Here is a 27346-nt window from a genome sequence, read left to right on the forward strand (position 1 = left end):
AATCAAAATGATTATCACCTCACACCTGTCAGAATGGCTAAAATCAACAACATAGGAAACAAGAGGTGTTGGTGAGGATGTGGAGAAAGGGGAACCCTCCTGCACTATTGTTAGGAATGCAAACTGGTGTAGCCACTCAGGAAAATGGTATGGAGGTTCTTCAAAAAGCTAAAAACAGAATTACCCCATGATCCAGTAATGCATTACTAGGTATTTACCCAAAGAATATAAAAACACTAATTCAGAGGGATACATGACTTGGTATTTATAGCAGCATTATCTATAATAGCCAAATTATGAAACAGACAAATGAAGGATAAAGAAACTGGGGTATGCATATACAATAGAATATTACTCAACCATAAAAAAGAGTGAAATCTTGCCATTTGCAATGGATGGATAGACTAGAGAATATTATGCTCACCAAAATAAGTCAATCAGAGAAAAGCAAATACCATATGATTTCACTCATACGTGGAATTTAAGAAACAGAACAAACGAGCAAAGGGAAAAAAGAAAAATAGAGAGGGAAGCAAGCCAAGAAATAGACTCTCAACTACAGAGAACAAACTGATGGCTACCAGAAGGGAGGTGAGGGGGCTGGGAGAAATAGGTGATGGAGATTAAGGAGTGTATTTACTGTGAGAAGCACTGGGTGATGTATGGAAGTGTTAATTGGTATATTGTACACCTGAAACTAATATTACACTGTATGTTAACTGAAATTTAAATGAAAAATAAGTAAGTAAATAAATAAATAAAATGGACTTACTATCATGTGCTTTGTAGGGGTTTCATGAACATTAAATCGGACAATGATTAACTAACAAACATTAGCTATATCAACTGAAGGAAAAAAACCACTTACAAAGAGAAAGATACAGAGCATAATTTAACCAAGGTAATTTCTAACAAATTACAGACTATAATTCCAGATAGAAAAAGGTCATCTGCTCTCCTTTTTTCACACTGGCAGAAATTTGGCCATATTTCCAGCTAAGCATATTCTGATATAAAATATTCTGTTCCATTTTTTTCCATAAAGCATTGAAATGTTTCAGAAAATTCCCATTTATCATAAGTAAGTAAGTAAATAAATAAATACTTTTTTAAAAAAATTAGAAGTTCTTTGTTTTGAAATAATCCAGAACAAGTCACAGACTTGTCAGTTTAGTGCTCTCCTTTGGATTGTTGCTCAGACCTCAATTTAGCCACTAGCTTTTCCATGATTATGCAATCCTGGGTCTTGTCTTCAATGAGAACTGCCATATGGTTCCATCCTGTCACATAACTTCACTTAAGGCCAGGGAAAAAAAGCAGAGCTATGAATCTACCTGACCACAGTTCTTTAAAAAGGCTCAGGGCTCTTCCCTCCAAGAATGAATTTGGCTAAGAAGCCTCATATTTGCTAGAAGACAGGCACCTACTGCTTCATCTCAAAGTGCTATTGAGGTCTTCCTTTTGCTTTTATCACCGAGAGGTAATTTACATTTTATACTCATATATTTCCTTTTTTTTCTCCAGGCACACTATAAAAGGCATGAGAGAGTGCTACATCTATGTCCTTCGACAGAAACCAGCAAAGATAAGCCAATTCTTAAAGATGCTATAGTTGACCCTGCTAATGAAACAAAAAATGGTAAAGGATCCTACTCCATGTTTTCCTGAGACAGGCCCTCAGGGGAATTCTGGAAATAGATGAAAAGAGAGAACAAATCACCAGCTTGACTTAATGAAGTACAGTGCCTGCCAGAGTCATGGCTGCCTTTTCCCAAGGCCACACCTCCTGCCTTCCGGTTCTAGGCATGCCCCCTTTCCAGTTGCTATGATGATTTGTGGCCTGCTCTTCTAAGAACCAAGCTCTAGGCTCATATCTATAAAGAACTGCCAGGCTTGGGAGTTATTTTCAACTTGTTCTCAGCCCGATACCTAGCAAAACCTATTTCTGTGTTTTTTTTAAAAGGGGGAGAAAGTGTGGGTGGTATACAAAACAAATTGGATTATCTTTTTACTTGATTCCTGACCTTCTCAAATGGAAGTTCTCATAATTTTTTTAAGATTTTATTTATTTATTCATGAGAGAGAGAGAGACAGAGAGAGAGAGAGAGAGAGAGAGAGAGGCAGAAGGAAAAGCAGGCTCGATGTGGGACTCGATTCGGGACTCGATCTGGTACTCCAGGATCACATCCTGGGCTGAAGGCAGGCTCTGTACCACTGAGCCACCCAGGGATCCCCTCAAATGAAAATTTTCATCAGCAGCACACTCAGCGGGTGAGTTGAGCACAATGGAGAACTCAGGCTTTAGCAAATGTGAAGCTCTTGCCTTCTTATGAAAAATTTGCTTTGGATTCTTTTCTTGGGCAGGGTGTACGTGCAGAAGAAAATTTCCTGACGCTGCCAAGCACAATCTCACGCAGCAGTTCTGAAAGCTGCCACACTGTGCCTGAGAAAAGGATTAGCAGAATCTTCCCCTAGCAGTTTAGAGCTGCAGAAACCCCATCCAGCCTGGCTCTCCAGCACGGCTCCAGCCCCACATGGCTTGGCACAGTGGAAAGATGAAAGGATGAGTTGCAGCTTTCATCTGGCCATCTGACCACCTGAGTTTGCGGTGCTGGGGAGAGAAAACTTTAGGAACAAAAGCCAGAAACAAATCCCATTCTGAAGGTCTGGCGTTTGCTAGAGCCAGGCAGAAGTCAGCAGTGTTCATTGTGCTTCCCGGTGACTAGCAGCTGTGTGCCACTCAGCATTACAATAGCACAAGTCTTTCTGCCAAGAAGGATGATTCAGCAACAGGCTGAGGTCCACTTCTCTGTACACAAGGGTCCTTTTTCCCCCTCTCTTAATTAACCTTATCACTTATAGTAATTTTCTTTTATTGTCTATTCAACAGTTTAATAAGCATGTCTGCATGTTACTTCAAAGCTCTGAAGTCAGTATAATCTCCTCTCACTTCAAAGGTCACAGCGTTTAGCATCTTGCCACAAGCACTTGCCAGTCACCACTAGAGCTGATACTTGAAGCCAGTTCTCCTGACCCTGGGGACTATTTTCACTTCCCTGCTGTCATTTTGAGACTCAGGTGATCAGAGTCCTGTTTGAGGTCTGAATGGGGAAGGATCAGGGCTTGTGAGAAGAGAGCTGACAACTGAAGCTACCACGATCCTGCACACCACACACTCTCATGGACCTGTAGTGATTTAAAGTGAGCATAGGATGGCCAGTATGTCTCCATTGGCCTGGGACCCCACGGGCTTTAGCACTTAAAATCCCATGTTCTGGGAACAACCTCAATCCTAGGCAAACCAGAATGGTTGGTCAACCCATGTGTGGATTATATTTTGCCTCTGGCTCCACTTGAATTTCTGGTAGTACCTCTGGGTTCAGAAGATTCTTAGCCTCAAACTCAGGAAATTCTGGAGGTTTTTGAAACTCCACAATTGACCCTGCAAAACAATTTTTACTGAACCTGGACTCCTGGTCATTTAGTCCGAAGGGTCCCAGTATTTTAAATATTTTAAAGATCCAGGCCCTTGGTTACTAACAAGAAGCAAGGTGATTATGATGATTTTTGCTACTGAGTATGAACCATGTAGGAAGTGCTTTATGATCCTCATCACTAATCCACAGCATTGTAGTTATTACTATTCCCATTTTACAAATGTGGCAGTTGAGTTCATACACATTTAAGCAAGGCTCCAGACCCTGAACCAGGTGTATAGGACTCCAAAGCCCTTATTCCTTCCCACAGAACACTTCCCCAAGTTGCTTCCAGGTCCCCCACATCTTATTCTGAGCAAACTAGAGTTGCCTGAGTATTTTGGGATTAGCACCTTTCTTTAAAGGCTTCTATAAACTTCTGAAGTAGAACCAGGTTCACAGCAGTTAGGAGATTCAGTACCCTGAGAAATTTGGCCCCAAAATTTCACAGAAACACTGTAAAGAGGTTTATAAGAGAGATCTAGCTGGCAACTTCTCCAAACCTAAATTTAGGACAAATGTGCTGTATTATCCAACAAGACGATAAACTTTTTTCACTGAACTTTTTTTTTTTTTAATAGGTCATCTTCTGCAGTTTGGCTTTGGACATCCAATCAATTCTCCTAGAAAAGGGATTAGGACCATAAAGATTTATACAGATACCAAACCTCACTCAATGCACTATTTCCTTTTTGCTTCGGAAAATTTTGTTTTATAGATTAATGTGCTATAAGATTTTGCCAAGGCCTTAAGAGAGCTTACAATTGAGCATTTTTATGTCTATACTGGCACCTCCCATGTTAGTGCCGTTTTGCCTTTGTTCATAAGTAAACAACTTTTCATTGCTGAGATAAAGTTTGTTTTCTTTGGTTTAAAGACTCAGAAGGGCTGTTTGTCTCTACCTGCTTAACTTTGCCTGATAATGCCTGCAAGATAGGTCAGTTTTCTTCAGCATTTTTCCTGCTAGAACAATGGTACTCAACTCAAGCCTGATCAACCAGTAGTGTGCTTTTATCTGGTAGATTTAATTTGGCTAATGACATTATATATTACATATCACAGGAAGAGAGATATTTGTGGGAAAGCTCATACCAGTTTTTCCAAGGAAAGTGTTGTTTATATCTGTTATCTGAAACATATTTCATTGTGTTAACAGCTTTGTCCGAAGACTTAGAAAGTCTGCCTCACTGATTCACTCTTCTAGGGTAAAATCTCACTTTTTTGGGATGAATTTACTTGGAGGAATGTGTGCCAGTGCAGCCACTAAAGACTTTAAAAAATAAAATCTATTTTGGGCACCCTTCTATTGATAGAGTCAGAAGATCCAGAAGATCATAGCATCATTACATCTTAAATTAAGAAATAGAGGCCTGAAGTGGTCAAGTATCTACTTCAGAAAAGCTAAGTATTTGCCCAAGTAAATGAAAGCCCTTTGACATTTGAATGCCAGTATGTAGGCTGGATTTCAGTTTCCCTTCTGCTCTGCACTTGCACCTTTATGCACACTGTTAGAACACCTCCAACACCACCACCACCACCTCCATTATACAGTATATAATTTAAGATACATCATAAGAGCCACAAAATTTTGATATAAAGGTATCATATATATATACACAAATATATATATACACAAATTACACAAATTAACTATATATATATATGTATATATATCCCAAGTTGCTCTAGTGTTTCAGGAGAGCTCATGAAAGGAAGCATTCTCTTTACATTGAGGATTTTTTTTTTCTCTTTTTTAAAATAAACATGTTTTAAAATTAAAAAAGTGAGGGGTGCTTGGGTGGCTCAGTTGGTTAAGCAGTTAAATGTCTGCCTTTGGCTCAGGTCATGATTGCAGGGTCCTGGGATTGAGTCCCATGTTGGGCTCCCTGCTCAGTGGGGGGTCTGCTTCTCCCTTTTACTCTGCTCCTTATCCCAGCTTGCATGCACTCTCTCTCTCTGTCAAATAAATAAATAAAATCTTTAAAATAAAGTGAATGATGATTCTGCAGCTTGCTACGGCTGCCATATCAAAGCACACAGAATGGATGTTTAAACAACAGAAATGGGATTTTTCCAAGGTAGAAGTCTGTGATCAAGGTGTTGGCAAGGTTGGTTTCTTCTGAAGCCCCTCTCTTTGGCTTGTAAATGGTATCTTTTCCCTGTTTTCACATGGGGACATGTCTGTGTCCCAACTCCTCTGTTTATTTTTATTAAAAATTTTATTTTTTATTTTTTGAGAGAGGAGAGAGTGTGCATGAGCTGGGGTGGGGGGACAGCAGACCCCTGCTGAGCAGAGAGCCCCATGCGGGACTCATTCCCAGGACCCTGGGATCATGACCTGAAGAAGGCAGATGCTTAACCAACTGAACCACCCAGGCACCCCTCAAGTTATATTTCTTTTTTTTTTTTAATATTTTTATTTATTTATTCATGAGAGACAGAGAGAGAGAGAGAGAGGCAGAGACATAGGCAGAGAGAAGCAGGCTCCATGCGGGGAGCCTGATGTGGGACTTAATCCTGGGACTCCAGGATCATACCCTAGGCTGAAGGCAGGCACTCGACCGCTGAGCCACTCAGGTATCCCTCAAGTTATATTTCTTTTTTTTTTTAAGATTTTATTTATTTATTCATGAGACACAGAGAGAAAGAGAGGCAGAAACATAGGCAGAGGAAGAAGCAGGCTCCATGCAGGGAGCCTGAGGTGGGACTCGATCCAAGGTCTCCAGGATCATGACCCAGGCTGAAGGTAGGCGCTAAACTGCTGAGCCACCCGGGCTGCATATATTTCTTAAACATGTATAAATTTTATATGGCAAAGATATCTTTGTAAAGTTGCCAAAAGAAGTAAAATGTGACTATTTACAAAAAATAAAACATTCTTAAGTATCCTGATGTATATACTGCAAGTTATTTTCCAGAGGTGTTTGTATAAATAACATTGCCCATTTCAGCACCCCTTTGACAATACTGTGTTTTCTCATAGAATAAAAAGTCATTGTCCATATTACTGGAAGCAATATACAGGCTCAAAGCAATCCTTATGAAAATACCAACAGCATTTTTCACAGAACTAGAAAATATAATCCTAAAATTTGGATAGAACCGCGGAAGCCGGGGGATGCCTGGGTGGCTCAGCGGTTTAGCACCTTCCTTCGGCCCAGGGCGTGATCCTGGAGTCCTGGGATCGAGTCCCACATCAGGCTCCCTGCATGGAGCCTGCTTCTCCTTCTGCCTGTGTCTCTGCCTCTCTCTCTCTCTCTCTCTCTCTCATAAATAAATAAATAAATAAATAAATAAATAAATAAATAAAATCTTAAAAAAAAGAACCATGGAAGTCCTCAAGTAGCCAAAGCAATTTTGAGAACAAAGCTGGAAGCATCACAATATCAGATTTCAAGATATATGACAAAGCTGTAGTAATCAAAACAGTATGCCCCTGGCACAAAAAATACACACACAGGTCAGTGGAATAGAATAAAGACTCCACAAATAAAACCATGATTATATGGCCAATTCAGCTATGACAAAGGAAGCAAGAATATGCAATGGGAAAAAGACAGTCTCTTCAACAAATGATGTTAGGACAACTGGACAGTAATGTGCAAAAGAATGAAACTGGATCACTTTCTAACACCATACACAACAATAAACACAAGATATATGAAAGACCTAAATATGAAGCGTGAAACCATGAAAATCCTAGAAGATAGCACAGGCCATAATTTCTCTGATATTAGCCATAGTAACATTTTTCTAGATATGTCTCCTGGGGCAAGGGAAACAAAAGCAAAAATAAACTACTGGGACTTCATCAACATTAAAAGCTTCTGCACAGCAAAGGAAACCATCAGTAAAACAAAAAGACAACCTATGGAATAGAAGATATTTGCAAATAATACATTCAATAAAGGATTTTTGAAAATATATAAATAACTTATAGAACTCAAAACCAATAAAGCAAACAATCTGATTTAAAAATGTACAGAATAGACATTTTCCCAAAGAAGACATACAGATAGATAGTCAACAGACATATGAAAAGATCCCCAACATCACTAGTCTCAGGGAAATTCAAATCAAAACCACAATGAAGGACACCTGGGTGGCTCAGCAGTTGAGCATCTGCCTTTGGCTCAGGGCGTTATCCCAGGATCTGGGATTGAGTGCCACGTTGGACTCCTTACGGGTAGCCTGCTTCTCCTTCTGCCTATGTCTCTGCCTCTTTCTCTCTGTGTTTCTCTCATGAATAAATAAATAAAATATTAAAAACACAATGAGATATCACCTCACACCAGTTAGAATGGCTAAAATCAAAATGATAAAAAATAACAAGTGTTGACAAGAAAGCAGAGAAAAAGGAACACTGTTGGTGGAAATCTGAATTTGTGCAGCCACTCTAGAAAACAGTATGAAGTTTCTCAAAAAATAAAAATAAAAGACATTCTATATGATCCAATAATTTCACTATTGGGTATTTACTCAAAGAAAATGAAGACAGTAATTCAAAAAGGTATATGCACCCCTGTGTTTACAGCATTATTTACAATAGCTAAGATACGGAGTAACCCAACTGTCTATCAATAGATGACTAGGTAAGAAAGATGTGGTACACTAACACACAAATATTACGTAGCCATAACAAAGGATAATATCATGCCAGTTGAGACAAGAAGGATAGACTCAGGGGGTATTATGCCAAGTAAAATAAATCAGACTGAGAAAGACAAATACCACATTCCACTCATAAGTGGAATCTTAAAAAAAATGAACACACAAAAAAACAGAATCAGATCTATAAGTATAGAGAACAAACTAATGGTTGCTGTAGCGGGGGGAGTGGAGGATTCCGTAAAATGGTGAAGGAGAGTAGGAGATATGGAATGAGTATCTCCAGTTATAGAATGAATAGGTCATAGGAATAAAAGATACAGAATAAGGAATATAGTCAGTGATACTGTAAGCAACATAATGGGACAGATGGTGGGACACTGGTGATGAACATAGCATAATGTATAAACTTGTCAAATCACTAAGTTGTATATGCATAACTAATGTAATACTCTAACAGCTATATTCAAAAAAGTTATTGTTGACTTAAAAGAGAATTAGATCTCATTACTTATATTTAGGGGAAAAGACACTTCCCTACATATTTATTAACTGGTATTTTCCTCCTTACATCTTATACATGTGTCTCCAGGTGTATGATATGTGGGAGGGCAGGAGTAATAGGAGTAGAACTCTTGATGTTTTTCTTATAAATTTGATTAAGCATTATGTATATCAAAAATGTTAACTTTTGTCAGTTTTGCTTTAATCATTTTTTTCTCAGACTACTTGCTTAAATTATTGAAATTTGGAAGATTTATTTACTATTCTCAACACAAATTTTTCATTCTTAGAAGTTTCCCTTAAGACTTTTTAATCATCCTTTTCTTTTTTTTTTAAGTGGCTCCATACCCAGCAGAGTGCCCAATAAGGGGTTGGAACTCAGGACCATAAGATTGAGACCTCAGCTGAGATCAAGAATCAAATGTTTAACTGACTGAGCCACCCAAGTGCCCTCCCCCCCCCTTTTTTTAATCATTCCTAAGCATAAAATTTCCTCTATTCTCCAAATATTTGATATTTATAGATAGATAGATAGATAGATAGATAGATGATAGATAGATAGATAGATAGATAGATAGATAGATAGATAGATAGATAGATGATAGATAAAATAGTTTGATTTTAAAAATAAAGGTCAACTATTAATCCAGCAGGAATTTGTGTGGGATTGTGGTATGAGATTTCTAACTTCCACACTGAGCCACATTACAGTATGACCCATAAAATTTTTCTTAGAGAGGCAGAGGGTGAATATTAATTTGAGTCACTAATGGCTTTCAGCCACCCATCTATTTCCAGCATTTAACTCTTTGCAAAAGAGCCATGTAACCATCTAAAATAGCTCTCTAGGAGTGTTACATTAGTTGACAAGTAAGACAGGGAATAATTCATTTTCCATCTGAACAAATTAATTAAAATATTTTACAGGATTCTTAAACAGATTTTGGGGGAAATCAGGAAGAGTTTCCTTTTCTTTCTCTCTTTGTCTCTCTTTTTCTCCCCCACCTTACACCTTCCCTCCTCCACCCCTCAGATTTCAATAATCTCAGAAAAACAACTTAATTGAAAACTACAGCAAAATCAGTTGGACAGATGGAGGCTAGTCATGGAGTATCTCCACACCTTAATTTTCACATCTTATAAAATGAGAAACTTTAATTAACTAGCCTGTCAGGATCCACAAGATGCAAAAATTAGGTTAGGAGCAAAAAAAGAAATATAGACACAAAGTCACAGATTGAGTCATTCAGGAATCCTATATGCATCATAGGTTCATAGTGCCCTTCAGCTCTAACCATGCTAATTTTCTAATTTCTTCACCATCACTACATGGTTATATAGCATGTAAGTAATGGCTTCATTCTTGCAGACAAGTCCACAGCATTTTCTGCTTTATAAATTTATCCCTGTAGATAAGTAATATACAGATGCCAGCTTTGTTAACTGGAAATTATAGTATAAGAACCTAGTTTAGTGAAATATTATGTGACCACAAGCAAAAACAGCTGAGGGCTAGATCTAGTCCAGCCCTGCTTCTCATGTGTTATGTGACCACGGTCAATCATTTAGTCTCTGTAGGCTTGTTTTTCCATATGTCAAACATGAGCATACACAGATGATCTCTAAAGGTTGCAATTCTAATTCTCGATGAAAATCATCCTAGGCAAATTAGAATATTATATGAAATCTTCTGTCAATATTCATATTATTTGGGGAATCTGTATTTGTAAAGACATAATTAGGACAATGGTAACTCTCACCAATTTCCTGTTATTAAATGCAAAGCAGCTGTGTTAGGGGAACAGAACAGAAGAAACACTTTTTCATTAAGGAAATAGAAGTCGTCCCATTAATGTCTGAAGAAGTTCATATTAAGGAGCTTTGAAGTATGCATGCTTAAAATGTTATCACACCTACATTGAGTATACCATTGTTAAAAGGTTAGATTCTGAAATGAGAAGATGTTTCTCAAATTTCAGATATTAATTTTATTTTTTTTAAGATTTTATTTATTTATTTATTTATTTTTAAGGTATTTATTTATTTATTTATGATAGTCACAGAGAGAGAGAGAGAGGCAGAGACACAGGCAGAGGGAGAAGCAGGCTCCATGCACTGGGAGCCCGACGTGGGACTCGATCCCGGGTCTCCAGGATCGCGCCCTGGGCCAAAGGCAGGTGCCAAACCGCTGCGCCACCCAGGGATCCCCTAGATTTTATTTATTTATTCATGAGAGACAGAGGGAGAAAGAGGCAGAGATGTAGGCAGAGGGAGAATCAGGCTCCCCTTGGAGAGCCCGTGCAGGACTTGATCCCAGGACCCCAGGATACAACCTGCGCTGAAGACAGACACTCAACTACTGAGCCATCCAGGCATTAATTTTCTTACTAGTTCTTCTTTAATGTTAAATATCTTGTCATACTGGATATGAAATTACTGACTTATCCTTTTTTAAAAGTTTTTTAAAAAGATTATTTCTCTATTTTAGAGAGAGAGAGATCAGGGGATAGGGGCACAGCAAGAGGGAGAAAGAGTCCCAAGAAGACTCTGCACTAGCATGGTGTCCTATGTCGGTCTCAATCCCAGGACCCTGAGATCATGACCTGAACTGAAACCAAGAGTCAGCTGCTCAACTGACTGTACCACCCAGGTGCTCCTAATGACTTATCCTTTAAAAAACAACACTACTAATCTGCTTTATTAAACCTTTTATTTGTTGAACTTTTATTGACACAGCATCTGATAAAAAGAAATGGTTAGTAATCATGACTAATGACTTCATTTTAAATTTTCTGAAAATCAGATTGTATTGAGATTATTTTTCACAAGCAGTGAGGAATTCATTTGTGCCTGGAAAAATGACAACCTCCCGGAGTGTTCCGCACCCCTCATTCCTTTGGGCAGAGCCTAACCATTGGTTTCAGCATCAGATTGTTGAGTAGGTGTTCCTGTTGATCTTTCTTTAATGTTCTCCTGAACATTATAGTAACCTGAGCATTGTAGTAACAGTACAATTTTGCTCCTCACTTACCTTCTTACACACCTTCCCTCTACCTTACATTAAGAGAGTCCTAAGAGGGCCTTACTGTAAAAATCTACTTTATGGTGGCCACATGGTAATATCTGCATCTTGGTTCCCTCACAAGAACACCAATTTACTACAGAAAGGCACTGAAATTCAAAGTAGGGCCAGAGGCAGCAATAACGTGAACCCCTTGAGGAGAGGGATCATGTTTAATAGTTCTATATTAGGCTCAGAATCTTCTAAGAGTCAACAGTATTATATTAGGCAATCATATTTAGTAAACAATTATTATATTTTCAGGAGCAAATTAAATATCCTTCCAACTTCAAAATTCCCAGTTTGCCAGTTTGTACAATGTTCTTATCTTGGAACACAGAATTTAGTCAAAGGACTCTGTCACAGAGATGACCACATGCTAAAAGGACCAATGGTGTCTAAGTTTCCAGTGACTGTGGGCCATGAAGCAACTGGAGAGAACTAAAGAAGGGTAAACTGGGTATGCAGATCTCAAATCACAAATTTGAAGAAAATAGGATTTGATTATCCCATCAAAGGAAATAGTACAATCAGACATTATTAAAAAGAGCCTTACCACAATCAAAGAGGATAAAAGGACCCAAGGAGAATAGATTATACCGGAGTGAAGTTTAATTTGGCAAAATCTCAACCTTTAGCAGGGCGAATCCTATGGTGCTTACAAACTTTAGAATAGTATAAGAACTTCTTGCATGTGGCTTAGGTACAATTCACATGTTTATTCCATATTTTTTATTTCATATTTTAACATTAATGACCAAGAACTTATAGCATGATGCTCTCCCTCAAGCTGACAAAGTCACCCTCCCTTTCGGCCTCCATGAACAGAATGCAATGCATTCTCAACCTGAATGCCAACTTTGACATTATGAAGGAGCAGGGTTCAGTCAAGTTTACTCTAATGCCATTTAATTTGTTCCTGTGCTCATTTTTTTTTTTTTTTGGAATTGATACAAAGTTTACTAGGTCATACAACGTTCATTTTTTTAACTGAATAAACTAATATGTATATTTGATGCATTAGATAGCATTGCTGGTTGTGGAGTACTGCTGATGGTTTTTTTTTTTTTTTTTTGCTTTTAAAAAATGTGTTTATTTTAATTTTTTTTCCATTTTTACTTTATTTTTAATTTTTTTTTTATTGGAGTTCAATTTGCCAAACTATAGCATAACACCCAGTGCTCATCCCACCAAGTGCCCCCCTCAGTGTCCATCACCCAGTCAACCCAACGCCCTGCCCACCTCCCTTTCCACTACCCCTTGTTCGTTTCCCAGAGTTAGGGTCTCTCATGTTTTGTAATCTTCACTGATATTTTCACTCATTTTCTCTCCTTTCCCTTTATTCCCCTTCACTAATTCTTATATTCCCCAAATGAATGAGAACATATAATGTTTGTCCTCCGATTGACTTACTTCACTCAGCATAATACCCTCCAGTTCCATCCACGTTGAAGCAAATGGTGGGTATTTGTCATTTCTAATGGTTGAGGAATATTACATTTTATACATAGATCACATCTTCTTTATCCATTCATCTTTCGATGGACACCGAGGCTCCTTCCACAGTTTGGCTATTGTGGACGTTGCTGCTATAAACATCGGGGTGCAGGTGTCGTGCCATTTCACTGCATCTGTATCTTTGGGGTAAATCCCCAGCAGTGCAATTGCTGGGTCGTAAGGCAGGTCTATTTTTAACTCTTTGAGGAACCTCCACACAGTTTTCCAGAGTGGCTGCACCAGTTCACATTCCCACCAACAGTGCAAGAGGGTTCCCTTTTCTCCGCATCCTCTCCAACATTTGTGGTTTCCTGCCTTGTTAATTTTCCCCATTCTCACTGGTGTGAGGTGGTATCTCATTGTGGGTTTGATTTGTATTTCCCTGATGGCAAGTGGTGCGGAGCATTTTCTCATGTGCTTGTTGGCCATGTCTATGTCTTCCTCTGTGACATTTCTGTTCATGTCTTTTGCACATTTCGTGATTGGATTGTTTGTTTCTTTGCTGTTGGGTTTAATAAGTTCTTTATAGATCTTAGATACTAGCCCTTTATCTGATCTGTCATTTGTAAATATCTTCTCCCATTCTGTAGGGTGTCTTTTAGCTTTGTTGACGGTTTCTTTTGTTGTGCAGAAGACTTTTATCTTGATTAAGTCCCAATAATTCACTTTTGCTTTTGCTTCCCTTGCCTTCATAGATGTATCTTGCAAGAAGTTACTGTGGCCAAGTTCAAAAAGGGTGTTGCCTGTGTTCTTCTCTAGGATTTTGATGGAATCTTGTCTCACATTTAGATCTTTCATCCATTTTGAGTTTATCTTTGTGTATGGTGTAAGAGAATGGTCCAGTTTCATTCTTCTGCACGTGGCTATCCAATTTTCCCAGCACCATTTGTTAAAAAAAACTGTCCTTTTTCCAGTGGATAGTCTTTTCTGCTTTGTGGAATATTAGTTGACCATAAAGTTGAGGGTCCACTTCTGGATTCTCTGTTCTGTTCCATTGATCTATGTGTCTGTTTCTGTGCCAGTACCACACTGTCTTGATGATCACAGCTTTGTAGTACAACCTGTAATCTGGCATTGTGATGTCCCCAGCTTTGATTTTCTTTTTCAATATTCCCCTGGCTATTCGAGGTCTTTTCTGATTCCACACAAATCTTAAGATGATTTGTTCCAACTCTCTGAAGAAAGTCCATGGTATATTGATAGGGATTGCATTAGATGTGTAAATTGCCCTGGGTAACATTGACATTTTCACAATATTAATTCTGCCAATCCATGAGAATGGAATATTTTTCCATCTCTTTGTGTCTTCCTCAATTTCTTCAGAAGTGTTCTGTAGTTTTTAGGGTATAGATCCTTTACCTCTTTGGTTAGGTTTATTCCTAGGTATTTTATGGTTTTCAGTGCAATTGTAAATGGGATTGACTCCTTAATTTCTCTTTCTTCAGTCTCATTGTTAGTGTACAGAAATTCCACTGACTTCTGGGCATTGATTTTGTATCCTGCCACGCTACCAAATTGCTGTATGAGTTCTAGCAATCTTGGGGTGGAGGCTTTTGGGTTTTCTATGTATAGTATCTTGTCATCTGTGAAGAGGGAGAGTTTGACTTCTTCTTTGCCAATTTGAATGCCTTTTATTTCTTTTTGTTGCCTGATTGCAGAGGCTAGGACTTCTAGTATTATGTTGAATAGCAGTGGTGAGAGTGAACATCCCTGTCGTGTTCCTGATCTTAGGGGAAAGGTTCCCAGTTTTTCCAAATTGAGAATGATATTTTCTGTGGGTTTTTCGTAGATGGTTTTAAGATGCTGAGGAATGTTCCCTCTATCCCTACACTCTGAAGAGTTTTGATCAGGAATGGATGCTGTATTTTGTCAAATGCTTTCTCTGCATCTATTGAGAGGATCATATGGTTCTTGTTTTTTCTCTTGTTGATATGATCTATCACATTGATTGTTTTATGAGTGTTGAACCAGCCTTGCATCCCCAGGATAAATCCCACTTGGTCATGGTGGATAATCTTCATAATGTACTGTTTGATCCTACTGGCTAGTATCTTGTTGAGAATTTTTGCATCTCTATTCATCAGGAAGGTTGGTCTACAATTCTCCTTTTTGGTGGGGTCTTTGTCTGGTTTTGGAATTAAGGTGATGCTGGCCTCATAGAACGAGTTTGGAAGTATTCCATCTCTTTCTATCTATCAGAACAGCTTTAGTACAATAGGTATGGTTTCTTCTATAAACGTTTGATAGAATTCCCCTGGGAAGGCATCTGGCCCTGGACTTTTGTGTCTTGGGAGGTTATTACTGATTACTTCAATTTCCTCCCTGGATATTGACCTGTTCAGGTTTTCTATTTCTTCCTGTTTCAGTTTTGGTAGTTTGTGGTTTTCCAGAAATGCATCCATTTCTTCTAGATTGCCTAATTTATTGGTGTATAGCTGCTCATAATAAGTTTTTAAAATCGTTTGTATTTCCTTGGTATTGGTGGTGATCTCTCCTTTTTCATTCGTGATTTTATTAATTTGAGTCTTTTCTTTTTTGTTTTTAAAAAGGCTGGCTGATGGTTCATCAATCTTGTTAATTCTTTCAAAGAACCAACTCCTGATTTTGTTGATCTGTTCCACAGTTCTTCTGGTCTCTATTTCATGGAGTTCTGTTCGAATCTTTATTAACTGTCTTCTGCTGGGTGTCGGTTTTATTTGCTGTTTTTTCTCCAGCTCCTTTAGGTGCAAGGTGAGCTTTTGTATTTGAGTTCTTTCCAGTTTTTTGAGGGATGCTTGTATTGCAATGTATTTCACCCAGGACCGCTTTTGCTGTATCCCAAAGATTTTTTGAATGGTTGTATCTTCATTCTCATTAGTTTCCATGAATCTTTTTAATTCTTCCTTAATTTCCTGGTTGACCTTTTCATCTTTTAGCAGGATGGTCTTTTAACCTCCACATGTTTGAAATCCTTCCAAACTTCCTCTTGTGGTTTAGTTCTAGTTTCACAGCATTATGGTCTGAAAATATGCAAGGGACGATCCCAATCTTTTGGTATCAGTTAAGACCTGATTTGTGATCCAGTATGTGGTGTATTCTGGAGAAGGTTCCATGTGCACTTGAGAAGAATGTGTATTCAGTTACGTTTGGATGTAAAGTTCTCTAAATATCTGTGAAATCCATCTGGTCCAGTGTATCATTTAAAGCTCTTGTTTTTTTGGATATGTTGTGCTTAGAAGATCTATTGATTGTAGAAACCACCATGTTCAAGTCTCCAAGTATAAGTGTATTATTACTAAGTATGTCTTAACTTTGGTTATCAATTGATTGATATACTTGGCAGCTCCCACATTAGGGGCACAAATATTCATGATTGTTAGGTCCTGTTGTTGGATAGATTCTTTAAGTATGATATAGAGTCCTTATTCATCTCTTACTACAGTCTTTGGGATAATCTTTAATTTATCTGATATGAGGATGGCTACCCCTGCTTTCTTTTGAGGACCATTTGAATGGTAAATTGTTCTCCAAACTTTCATTTTCAGGCTGGAGGTATCCTTAGGTCTAAAATGAGTCTCTTGTAGACAGCAAATAGATGGGTCTTGCTTTTTTTATCCAGTCTGAAACCCCGCGCCTTTTGATGGGATCATTAAACTCATTCATGTTCAGAGTTACTATTGAAAGATATGAATTTAGTGTCATCATAATACCTATTCAGTCCCTGTTTTTGTGGATTGTTTCCTTGGACTTCCTCTTTCTTTTACAGAGTCCCCCTTAATATTTCTTGCAGAGCTGGTTTGGTGGTCACATATTCTTTCAGTTTCTGCCTATCTTGGAAGCTCTTTATCTCTCCTTCTATTCTGAATGAGAGCCTTGCTGGATAGAGTATTCTTGGCTGCAGGTTTTTCTCATTTAGGACCCTGACTATATCCTGCCAGCCCTTTCTGGCCTGCCAGGTCCCTGTGGAGAGGTCTGCTGTTAATCTAATACTTCTCCCCATAAAGGGTAGGGATCTCTTGTCTCTTGCTGCTTTAAGGATCTTCTCTTTATCTTTGGAATTTGCAAGTTTCATTATTAAATGTCGGGGTGTTGAATGGTTTTTATTTATTTTAGGGGGATCTCTCTATGTCCTCGATCTGAATGCCTGTTTCCCTCCCCAAGTTAGGGAAGTTCCCAGTTATGATTTATTCAAATACACTTTCTGGACCTCTGTCCCCTTCGACGCCCTCTGGAACCCCAATTAAACGTAGATTTTTCTTTCTGAGGCTGTCATTTATTTCCCTTAACCTTTCCTCAGGATCTTTTCATTGTTTTTCTCTTTTTTCCTCAGCTTCCTTCCTTGCCATCAACTTGTCTTCTATGTCACTCACTTGTTCTTCTACCTCGTTAACCCTCATCGTTAGGACCTCCTGTTTGGATTGCATCTCATTTAATCGATTTTTAATTTCAGCCTGATTAGATCTAAATTCTGCAGTCATGAAGCCTCTTGAATCCTTTATGCTTTTTTCCAGATCCACCATAGGTTTATAATTGTGCTTCTGAATTGGCTTTCTGACATTGAATTGTAATCTAAATTCTGTAACTCTGTGGGAGAGAGTACTGTTTCTGATTCTTTTGTGGTGAGTTCTTCCTTCTAGTCATTTTGCTCATTGCGGAGTGGCTAAAAACACCTTGTACTGGAAAAAGGAGAAAAAGAGAAAAAAAAAGGGGGTGGTGGGTTAGGGAAACAAACAAAACCAAAAAACAAGGAGGGTTATTCTCTGATTCTATATACCGTAAATCCCTCGACCTCCCTTGGAAATTTCCAGCGCTGCTGGGTCAAGAACTTGCCCTTCCCTGTCCTTCCAGCTGGTCTTCTGGGGGAGGGGCCTGCTGTGCTGATTCTCAGGTGTGTGCACCTGGGGGAGCTCCCCAGACCCCTGCCAGGTGCACGGCTCTGTGGGAGCTGTTTATCCTGTGAGGCCCCTGTTCCCTGGCGGCTGCTCTGTCCCAGGCACAGGCTGACACCAGGAGGCACAACAGTGGCGGCGGCCAGCTCTCCAGCCCAGGAGTCAGCTCCCGCAGTAACTACCGCAGCTCACAGTCCACAGGGGCCTGGATGCTCCCGGGGTGGGGGCGCTGACCTGCACAGCTGGGGGCCGCCCAGCGGCAGGAGCGTCCTCGCTGTCCTGTGTCCTCCCGGCCTCTGCCTTTCCGGGGGAGAGCCGGATCCTGGGCTGTGTCCCCCATGCCCTGGGCTCCGGGGCCTCGGCTGCTGGAATCATGCTCCCGGGCCGCGCAGCCCCCTCTGCCCAGAGCCACAGCCTGAGCTGCCTCCAAGCTGCTCCTGGGCCCTGCCGGGTGGGCGCTGCAGCCCTTTAGGGACCTCCGCCGTGGAGTGTGGGGTGCTCTCCCTGGGGCGCAGGTCCTCTGTTAGTGCCCCTGGGAGCCTGAGGGCATCCCCTCCCTCCTGGGGTCCTGCCCGAGCTCCCTGCCAGTGCCTTTCCTTCCGGGAAGGTTGGTAAAGCTCCTGCTTCTCCGGGCCTGGGCTTTCCTGTCCTGGGGGCTCCGGGCACGCGATCTTAGCCCTGCTCCTCGTGGGGCCCCTCCTCCTTGGATGCTTTTTTATTTTTTTCATCTTCCTACCTTGATAGAAGCGCAAACTTCTCACTGTAGCATTCCAGCTGTTGTCTCTTTAAATCTCAGGCCAAATTCGTAGGTTTTCAGGATGATTTGAAAGTTATCTAGTTAGTTGGTGGGGACAGGTGACTTGGGGACCCTACTCCTCCGCCAGCTTGCCCAGCCTCCACTGCTGATGGTTCTATAGGATAGAGATGCAAGGGCAAACCAGTCTGTCACTACATGAACACCAGTGTGTTTGCTGAATACAAATACACTGGTGGATGAATCTTTCATCACTGATGGAACCAGACTGATGATGCAACCCCTGAGAGTCTATTTAATTGGATGTGGATTTTTCACTGGATATGGAATTGCAAGGTAAGAAGCAAGATGGGCTAGTTTCTTCCTTTTTTAAAAAATTATTTTTAAATGATTTTCTTGGAATCCTGGACATTTTTGAATTTAAAAAAAAAAAGCTTTGAAAACATACTTCACAGTCAGGTTGTTTCTACACACTGCCAAATCAACCAGAAAAAAAAAAAAAAAACGAAAAATTCAGGTCAGAAATTTTGTTTCTAAATTAGTGGAAATGAAATTTCTAGATTTAATTTTATTCCCTCAACATTTCCGTTGGGTCCATTTCTAAATTTTAGGTTCTATAATTTTGATCTAAAATTCATCTTTCTTTTTCACAAAATAAATATCAATGCTGGTGTGTTAGTTGGCTAGGGCTGTCATAGCAAAGTACCACAGACTGGGTGGCTTAAACAGAAATGTATTGTCTCACATTCTGGAGAGTAGAAGCCCCACAGCCCCACATCAGGGTGTCGGCAACACTGGTCCCTTCTGGGCCCTGTGAAGGAAGGACCATTCCCAGGGCTCTCCATAGCTATCTTCTGCTTACATCTCTTCTACACTATCTTCTCTCTATGCCAGTCTTTGCATCTCCGTTTCCCCTTTGTGTAAGGCATCAGTCATATTGGAACAGGGCCTACCCTAATAACCTCATTTTAACCTGATTACCTCTGCAAAGACCCTGTCTCCAAATAAGATCATGTTCTGAGATCCTGGGGGTTAGGACTTTAGTATGTGAACTTGGAAGGGGGACACAATTGCCCTAGACTAACAGGTATATAACATGAAAACATGAATGAGTTTTTTAAGAATGATTGTTTGGACTCAATTTATGTTACTCTTACTGAGTCAAAGAAGTAAGTGGAATAACACAGAATTCATAAATGATAAAGCCATTCCCACAAGCAATCCCCATATTGTAGTGGTCTCATCCAACTGCAAAGTCTTTTAAAAAAATCTGTGTTAGTTGATTTCGAATTTATAACTCAAACTCTCCAAATTCTTTTTTTTTTTTTTAAGATTGTATTTATTCATGAGAGACACAGAGAGAGAGAGAGGCAGAGACACAGGCAGAAGGATAAGCAGGCTCCATGCAGGGAGCCCGACGTGGGACTCGATCCCGGGTCTCCAGGATCACGCCCCGGGCTGAAGGCGCTAAACCGCTGAGCCACCCGGCTTGCCCTCCAAATTCTTTTATCCAGCTCCTTACCTGACATCTCTAGTTGGATATCTCATAAGTATCTCAAACTGAATACACATAAAACTGAATTCTTAATCTTCTTCCTCACTGCCCCTCAACCATATTTTTGCCCACTTCAATTATCTTTACCCTTGATCTTCCCTTTACATCACCTTACATGTAATCCAGCCACAAGTCCTGTTAACTTTGCCTATGGGCTGTATTTCAAATCTGATTCTTCAAATCACCATCATCATCACATCTTGACTGGAATGATGAGTGGCCTCTCTTCTGTTGTCCCCATTACTCTTCTTGACCATCTCCAATAATTCTCCATTTATCAGCCAGAGTAATTTTCTAACACATAAGTTAAACTAATTACTTTTTAAACCAAAAATCTTTCAATAGCTTCTATATTTGGAACCATCTCATCTCTCCCATGACAAAACAGCCACACTTGTCTCTCTTGAGATCTTCAAGCCTGCTGAGCTGTTCCTGCATGAAGACATTTACATGTGCTATTCAGATTATCTGTGGTTGGTTCTTTAACATCATTTTCAGTTCACAGATCAACTGCAAGGTCAGAGAACTTCTTGTTTTTTTGCCTACTATACCTATGGAGAAATCTCCTCCCATTATTCAAAGGAACATGACTGCTTCATTAAAGTTCATGTCCCAAGTCTCAAACTCTCATTACAGCTTAGTCTTCTTCATTCAACTATAAGCTCCAGGAAGGTATGGACTAAGCCTTCTTTATTTACTGCAGTGCTTAGCAAGGAGACTGGACACAGAAATGGCCTAATAAATAGCAGTTGGAAAAAAAGGAATGTATGAATGAATAAAAAAAGGGATGTTCAAATATGTGGAAGCGGTGTAGAAAAAGGTGACGGGCTTGTGGAAAATATACATGCAGGTGTGGAGGTAGCTTTATCTTAGACATGGGCGCATGACAAGTCTGAGGTGTATGAGTCTATAACATTTAGCATGCATGCATATATCAGTGGCACATATTAGTCACCACTTGTTTATAGATTTCTTTGGAAAATCCTAGAGATGGAATATTCCTTCCCAAGGGTCTCTTGAGGCTCTCCTTAAGAATTTTCTACCAAGATAGAGGTAAAAAAAAAGAGACATTGGGTATATTTTTACAAGACATTTATAATTTTCTTATTGTATAAGATGTATTAGTACTTGGCTAGTGTACTATTAATCAAGACAATCTCCACCCTGGGGTATAATTTTTTTCCTGGAAGCTATATCTTAAGGCAAATCGCTTTAATGAACATGCATTCTTGCCTTTGCCTATTTGAAAATAGGTCACACTTACAACAAAAGTATGTGGAGCGGAGAGTCTCCAAATTCCCCTTTGTTTCAATGATTCACTGGAAGGATTTAGAAACTCAGAAAAGTTATTATACTCATGTTTACAGAGTCTCCAAATTCCCCTTTGTTTCAATGATTCACTGGAAGGATTTAGAAACTCAGAAAAGTTATTATACTCATGTTTACAGATCATTACAGCAAAAGGATACAGATTAAAAGTGACAAAAGAAAAAGGCACATAAGGGAAAGTTCAGGATAGACCAGGTACAAACTTCTGGTTGTCCTCTTCTAATGATAAAAACATAAAAACAGAGCTTAATTTTCTCAGCAACAATGTGTGCCAACCGAGGAAGTTCACCTGTCTTGAGGGTCTACAGTTTCTACTGGGGAATACTGCATGCAGCACTACTGTGACTGACCTCAGCTACTCAGACCCCAGTACCACCAGAAGTTAAGTTGATGGCTGAAAGCCCCAGGTATACAAAACTAGGCATTCACCATATGTTGTTATTAGCGTAAACCATCTAGCATTCCCTAAGGTGTCAGTTATACAAAGACACTTACATCAGGCAGGATAACTTAAGGACTCAAAAGTTATCTTCCAGGAGCCAATCAAGGGTCAGTCTGAAGATTTCTGGAATAGTCAAACACAGATTTTTATTAAAGAACACTAAGGGAATGGGAACAGTGAAGAAAGACAATGGTAAAACGTGGAACCTGATTATATTTCAAAATGACCTATATTTGGTATTTTTATTTTAGACAATGGCATTTTGCAATAATTATATGGATAATTTACTATAGATATTAATCCCCAATTCCCATTCCTTTGAACAGGAAGGTTCGGAAACAGAGAGGATTGTTGGGTTACTGATTGTGGTTAGAAAATTCCCAGTTCTCTCCAGTGCCAGCATACTTGTCATGACTGCCATGGAACACAGACAGACCTATGGGAACATGGGAATCTCTCTTGGAAAACCTGACTAGCAAGTATGACTTGGATCTTTTCCAAAGAGCACAAGCCCAGGCTTCAGAGAATTCGGCTAAATGTGTGTGGAAACACCCACCTGGCTATGAGATCTATCACAAAGTCTCCATCTCCGTGTTTGAAGTGGATGGCAAGAAAAAACAGATCTACTGCCAAAACCTGTGCCCGTTGGTCAAGCTTTTTCTAGACCACAAGACCTTATGATGTGGAACCCTTTCTTTTTTTTATTTTTTTAATAATAAATTTATTTTTTATTGGTGTTCAATTTGCCAACATACAGAATAACACCCAGTGCTCAATCCGTCAAGTGCCCCCCTCAGTGCCCATCACCCATTCACCCCCACCCCCCGCCCTTCTCTCCTTCCACCACCCCTAGTTCATTTCCCAGAGTTAGGAACTTCATGTTCTGTCTCCCTTTCTGATATTTCCTACCCATTTCTTCTCCCTTCCCTTCTATTCCCTTTCACTATTATTTATATTCCCCAAATGAATGAGAACATATAAGGTTTGTCCTTCTCCGATTGACTTATTTCTCTCAGCAAAATACCCTCCAGTTCCATTCACGTCGAAGCAAATGGTGGGTATTTGTCATTTCTAATGGCTGAGTAATATTCCATTGTATACATAAACCACATCTTCTTTATCCATTCATCTTTCGATGGACACCGAGGCTCCTTCCACAGTTTGGCTATTGTGGCCATTGCTGCTATAAACATCGGGGTGCAGGTGTCCCGGCATTTCATTGCATCTGTATCTTCGGGGTAAATCCCCAACAGTGCAATTGCTGGGTTGTAGGGCAGGTCTATTTTTAACTCTTCGAGGAACCTCCAGACAGTTTTCCAGAGTGGCTGCACCAGTTCACATTCCCACCAACAGTGCAAGAGGGTTCCCTTTTCTCCGCATCCTCTCCAACATTTGTGGTTTCCTGCCTTGTTAATTTTCCCCATTCTCACTGGTGTGAGGTGGTATCTCATTGTGGTTTTGATTTGTATTTCCCTGATGGCAAGTGATGCAGAGCATTTTCTCATGTGCGTGTTGGCCATGTCTATGTCTTCCTCTGTGAGATTTCTGTTCATGTCTTTTGCCCACTTCATGATTGGATTGTTTCTTTCTTTGCTGTTGAGTTTAATAAGTTCTTTATAGACCTTGGAAACTAGCCCTTTATCTGATATGTCATTTGCAAATATCTTCTCGCATTCTGTAGGTTGTCTTTGAGTTTTGTTGACTGTATCCTTTGCTGTGCAAAAGCTTCTTATCTTGATGAAGTCCCAATAGTGCATTTTTGCTTTTGTTTCTTTTGCCTTCGTGGATGTATCTTGCAAGAAGTTATTGTGGCCAAGTTCAAAAAGGGTGTTGCCTGTGTTCTCCTCTAGGATTTTGTTGGAATCTTGTCTCACATTTAGATCTTTCATCCATTTTGAGTTTATCTTTGTGTATGGTGAAAGAGAGTGGTCTAGTTTCATTCTTCTGCATGTGGATGCCCAAATTTCCCAGCACCATTTATTGAAGAGATTGTCTTTCTTCCAATGGATAGTCTTTCCTCCTTTATCGAATATCAGTTGACCATAAAGTTCAGGGTCCACTTCTGGGTTCTCTATTCTGTTCCATTGATCTACGTGTCTGTTTTTGTGCCAGTACCACACTGTCTTGATGATCACAGCTTTGTAGTACAACCTGAAATCTGGCATTGTGATGCCCCCAGCTATGGTTTTCTTTTTTAAAACTCCCCTGGATATTCGGGGTCTTTTCTGATTCCACACAAATCTTAAAGTAATTTGTTCTAACTCTCTGAAGAAAGTCCATGGTATTTTGATAGGGATTTCATTAACCGTGTAAATTGCCCTGGGTAACATTGACATTTTCACAATATTAATTCTGCCAATCCATGAGCTTGGAATATTTTTCCATCTCTTTGTGTCTTCCTCAATTTCTTTCAGAAGTGTTCTGTAGTTTTTAGGGTATAGATCCTTTACCTCTTTGGTTAGGTTTATTCCTAGGTATCTTATGCTTTTGGGTGCAATTGTAAATGGGATTGACTCCTTAATTACTCTTTCTTCAGTCTCATTGTTAGTGTATAGAAATGCCACTGATTTCTGGGCATTGATTTTGTATCCTGCCATGCTTCCAAATTGCTGTATGAGTTCTAGCAATCTTGGGGTGGAGGCTTTTGGGTGTTCTATGTAGAGTATCATGTCATCGGCAAAGAGGGAGAGTTTGACTTCTTCTTTGCCAATTTGAATGCCTTTAATGTCTTTTGTTGTCTGATTGCTGAGGCTAGGACTGTGGAACCCTTTCTGTTTTATGTTATGACAGAAGCGGACAATACTGGTTGTCACTTGACTGGATATTTTTCCAAGGAAAAGAATTCATTCCTCAAGTGCAATGTGTCGTGTATCCTCACCATGCCTCAGTACATGAGACAGGGCTATGGCAAGATGCTCATCGATTTCAGTTACTTGCTTTCCAAAGTGGAAGAAAGTTGGCTCCCTGGAGCGTCCCCTCTCTGACCTGGGGCTCATAAGCTATCGCAGTCTGGAAAGAAGTGCTTCTCCGTTACCTGCATAATTTCTAAGGCAAAGAGATTTCTATCAAAGAAATTAGCCAGGAGACTAATGAATCCTGTGGACATTGTCAGTAGTCGGCAAGCCCTTCAGATGCTCAAGTTCTGGAAAGGAAAACATCTAGTTCTAAAGAGACAGGACCTGGTTGATGAGGGGATAGCCAAAGAGGCCAAAAGATCTAACTCCAATAAAACAATGGATCCAAGCTGTTTAAAATGGACCCCTCCCAAGGGCACCTAATGTAACCTGTTACTCTGAGCCAGCGAACCCCAGCAGTAGGAATCCGTACCCTAGAGATCTGTCATTTCTGTCGCTCTTGTGATTGGCAAGTACAGTATCCTTTGGGAAGGCCATCCCCCTCAGGACTGTCCTGGCTCTGACCCTCGTGTACACTGCAGATGCTGGTTCTGAGGAACTGTTGTTTCGGCCTCAGTGAGTTTGCCTGGATGGGATCACTGTTAGACTTGAGTGCAGATCCCTCGTAGCACTGACCCAAGGTGTTCTGTTTGGTACTGTCCCTGTCCAGTCACTGGTTCTCCTCATGTCCTCTAGCCCCATGAGGTCATGTTGTATCTTCTAAACTTTGTACTAGTGCTTCTTGCTGCCCAGATACCAGACTTCAAACCATGGTTGCCACCACCAGGACCTTTCCAGTTACTCCTTACATGTGGTTTTTTTTGGAAGAGCAGGGAAGAGGTAACATTTCTGAGTGTGTGTACTAGGAGGGGTCCATCCCCTTTGGATTTTACCTCACTTGAAATTTTTTCTGCCATTTTTATTGAAAGGTTGGTTTTTGATCAGTATCAAGCTGACAAGAGACCAGTATTTTTTAAAACTCTCCCAGGGATTCGTCTTGGTAACTGCACATAATTTATCAGAATGAAATGGAGAGAATTGACAGGTGGTGATTCTGTAATTTGATTTGAGTTCACCTGTGGGCATCGTGTGTCAGTGGAAGGAAATCAGTCCTTTCTGCCTCAGCAGAAAGTGCCCAGCCCTAAATGTTTTCCTCTCTCCTAACCCCTTGCTCCTTTTCACACTGGCAGGGGCTAAACAGTGTCCAGTTCTCCCTTTCATGCTGCATGCTAACCAGTTCATCAGACTGCAGAAACCTTCCCCCCCACCCCCACCCCCGTACCTGCCAGTCTGATCTAGCACACCTGTACTTTTGCATTGATTTTTGCCTGAACCTCCTTGGAGAAGTAGGAAATGACTGCACATGACTTCCAGATCTCCTCTCAGCCCATGACTCCGCAAGGCAGAGTGCCACCTGTCCCTGCTCCCTGCCAGTGTTTGCTTCTCTGACAGTGCCTTGACCTTCCGCTTGAACTGAAGTGCTGCTGCCCTTCCAAGAATTCCTCCATTTCCTTTTTGGGATTTGTCACCATTCCCTCTGTTCCCTGCTCTCCTATTTTTGGTTTCAAGCAAAGGAAGAAATGCTCCCTCTAATTTCTCTCCAGCCCATTATAACCTATCTTGGGGCAGCTTTTTTTTTTTTTTTTTAAGATTTTATTTATTCATGAGAGACAGAGAGAGACAGAGAGAGACAGAGAGAGACAGAGAGAGGCAGAGACATAGGCAGAGAGAGAAGCAGGCCCCAAGAAGCAGGCCCCATGCAGGGAGCCTGATGTGGGACTCGATCCCGGGACTCCAGGATCACGCCCTGGGCTGAAGGCAGGTGCTTAACTGCTGAGCCACCCAGGGATCCCTTGGGGCAGCTTTTGATGTATGACATGCCACCCTTCCCAACTTGGTCTCCTCCAGCACTGCTGTCTTTGTGTGGAGCCTTTCCACAATCCCGACTCTGGTCATTTGTGCCTTTCTCTTGTCATCTCTGTACCCTACTTAATACTCACTGTGGGTTGGGGGGAGCTAATTTTTAGCATGTTCAGCTCCCTGCCAGTTTCAGTGTCACCGTTAAAGTTTATCCAAAAGCAACTTCACTGGAGGTTTTCTTAAGGGATAAAGGTCTTTTACCGAAGCTAACCCTTCTCCACATGTGATAGAATGTGCTGTTCTATATCTATTCCTCAATAAAGCATGTTCTCTGCTCAAAAGAAAAAGAAAAAGAAAGAGAAAAAGAAAAAAAAGAAAGTTCCCAGTTCAGGGCCACCATAGTAAGTTGAATACTTATTAGAGATAAAACTGAATGAAGTTCCAGAAGACTGAGCTAGACTCATAAGCTTCTGTACATAAGTCTAGAACCTGAAATGC

The 27346-nt window shown here is 40.2% G+C and overlaps 1 protein-coding gene across 1 annotated transcript in view; it reads left to right on the forward strand.

Annotated features, from left to right (window-relative positions):
• The first annotated feature begins 5473 nt into the window (after positions 1–5473).
• The window catches only part of LOC119867230 (all-trans-retinol dehydrogenase [NAD(+)] ADH7-like), a 41410-nt gene continuing 19537 nt past the window's right edge, over positions 5474–27346 (forward strand). The window contains 7 exon segments of the mRNA XM_038582458.1: positions 5474–5584; positions 10331–10384; positions 10387–10474; positions 11997–12091; positions 18937–18993; positions 18995–19104; positions 22571–22742. Of these exon segments, the coding sequence (XP_038438386.1) occupies positions 5474–5584; positions 10331–10384; positions 10387–10474; positions 11997–12091; positions 18937–18993; positions 18995–19104; positions 22571–22742 (687 nt within the window).

Source organism: Canis lupus, chromosome 32 (assembly GCF_011100685.1).
Source record: "Canis lupus familiaris isolate Mischka breed German Shepherd chromosome 32, alternate assembly UU_Cfam_GSD_1.0, whole genome shotgun sequence".
NCBI classification, from domain to species: domain Eukaryota; kingdom Metazoa; phylum Chordata; class Mammalia; order Carnivora; family Canidae; genus Canis; species Canis lupus.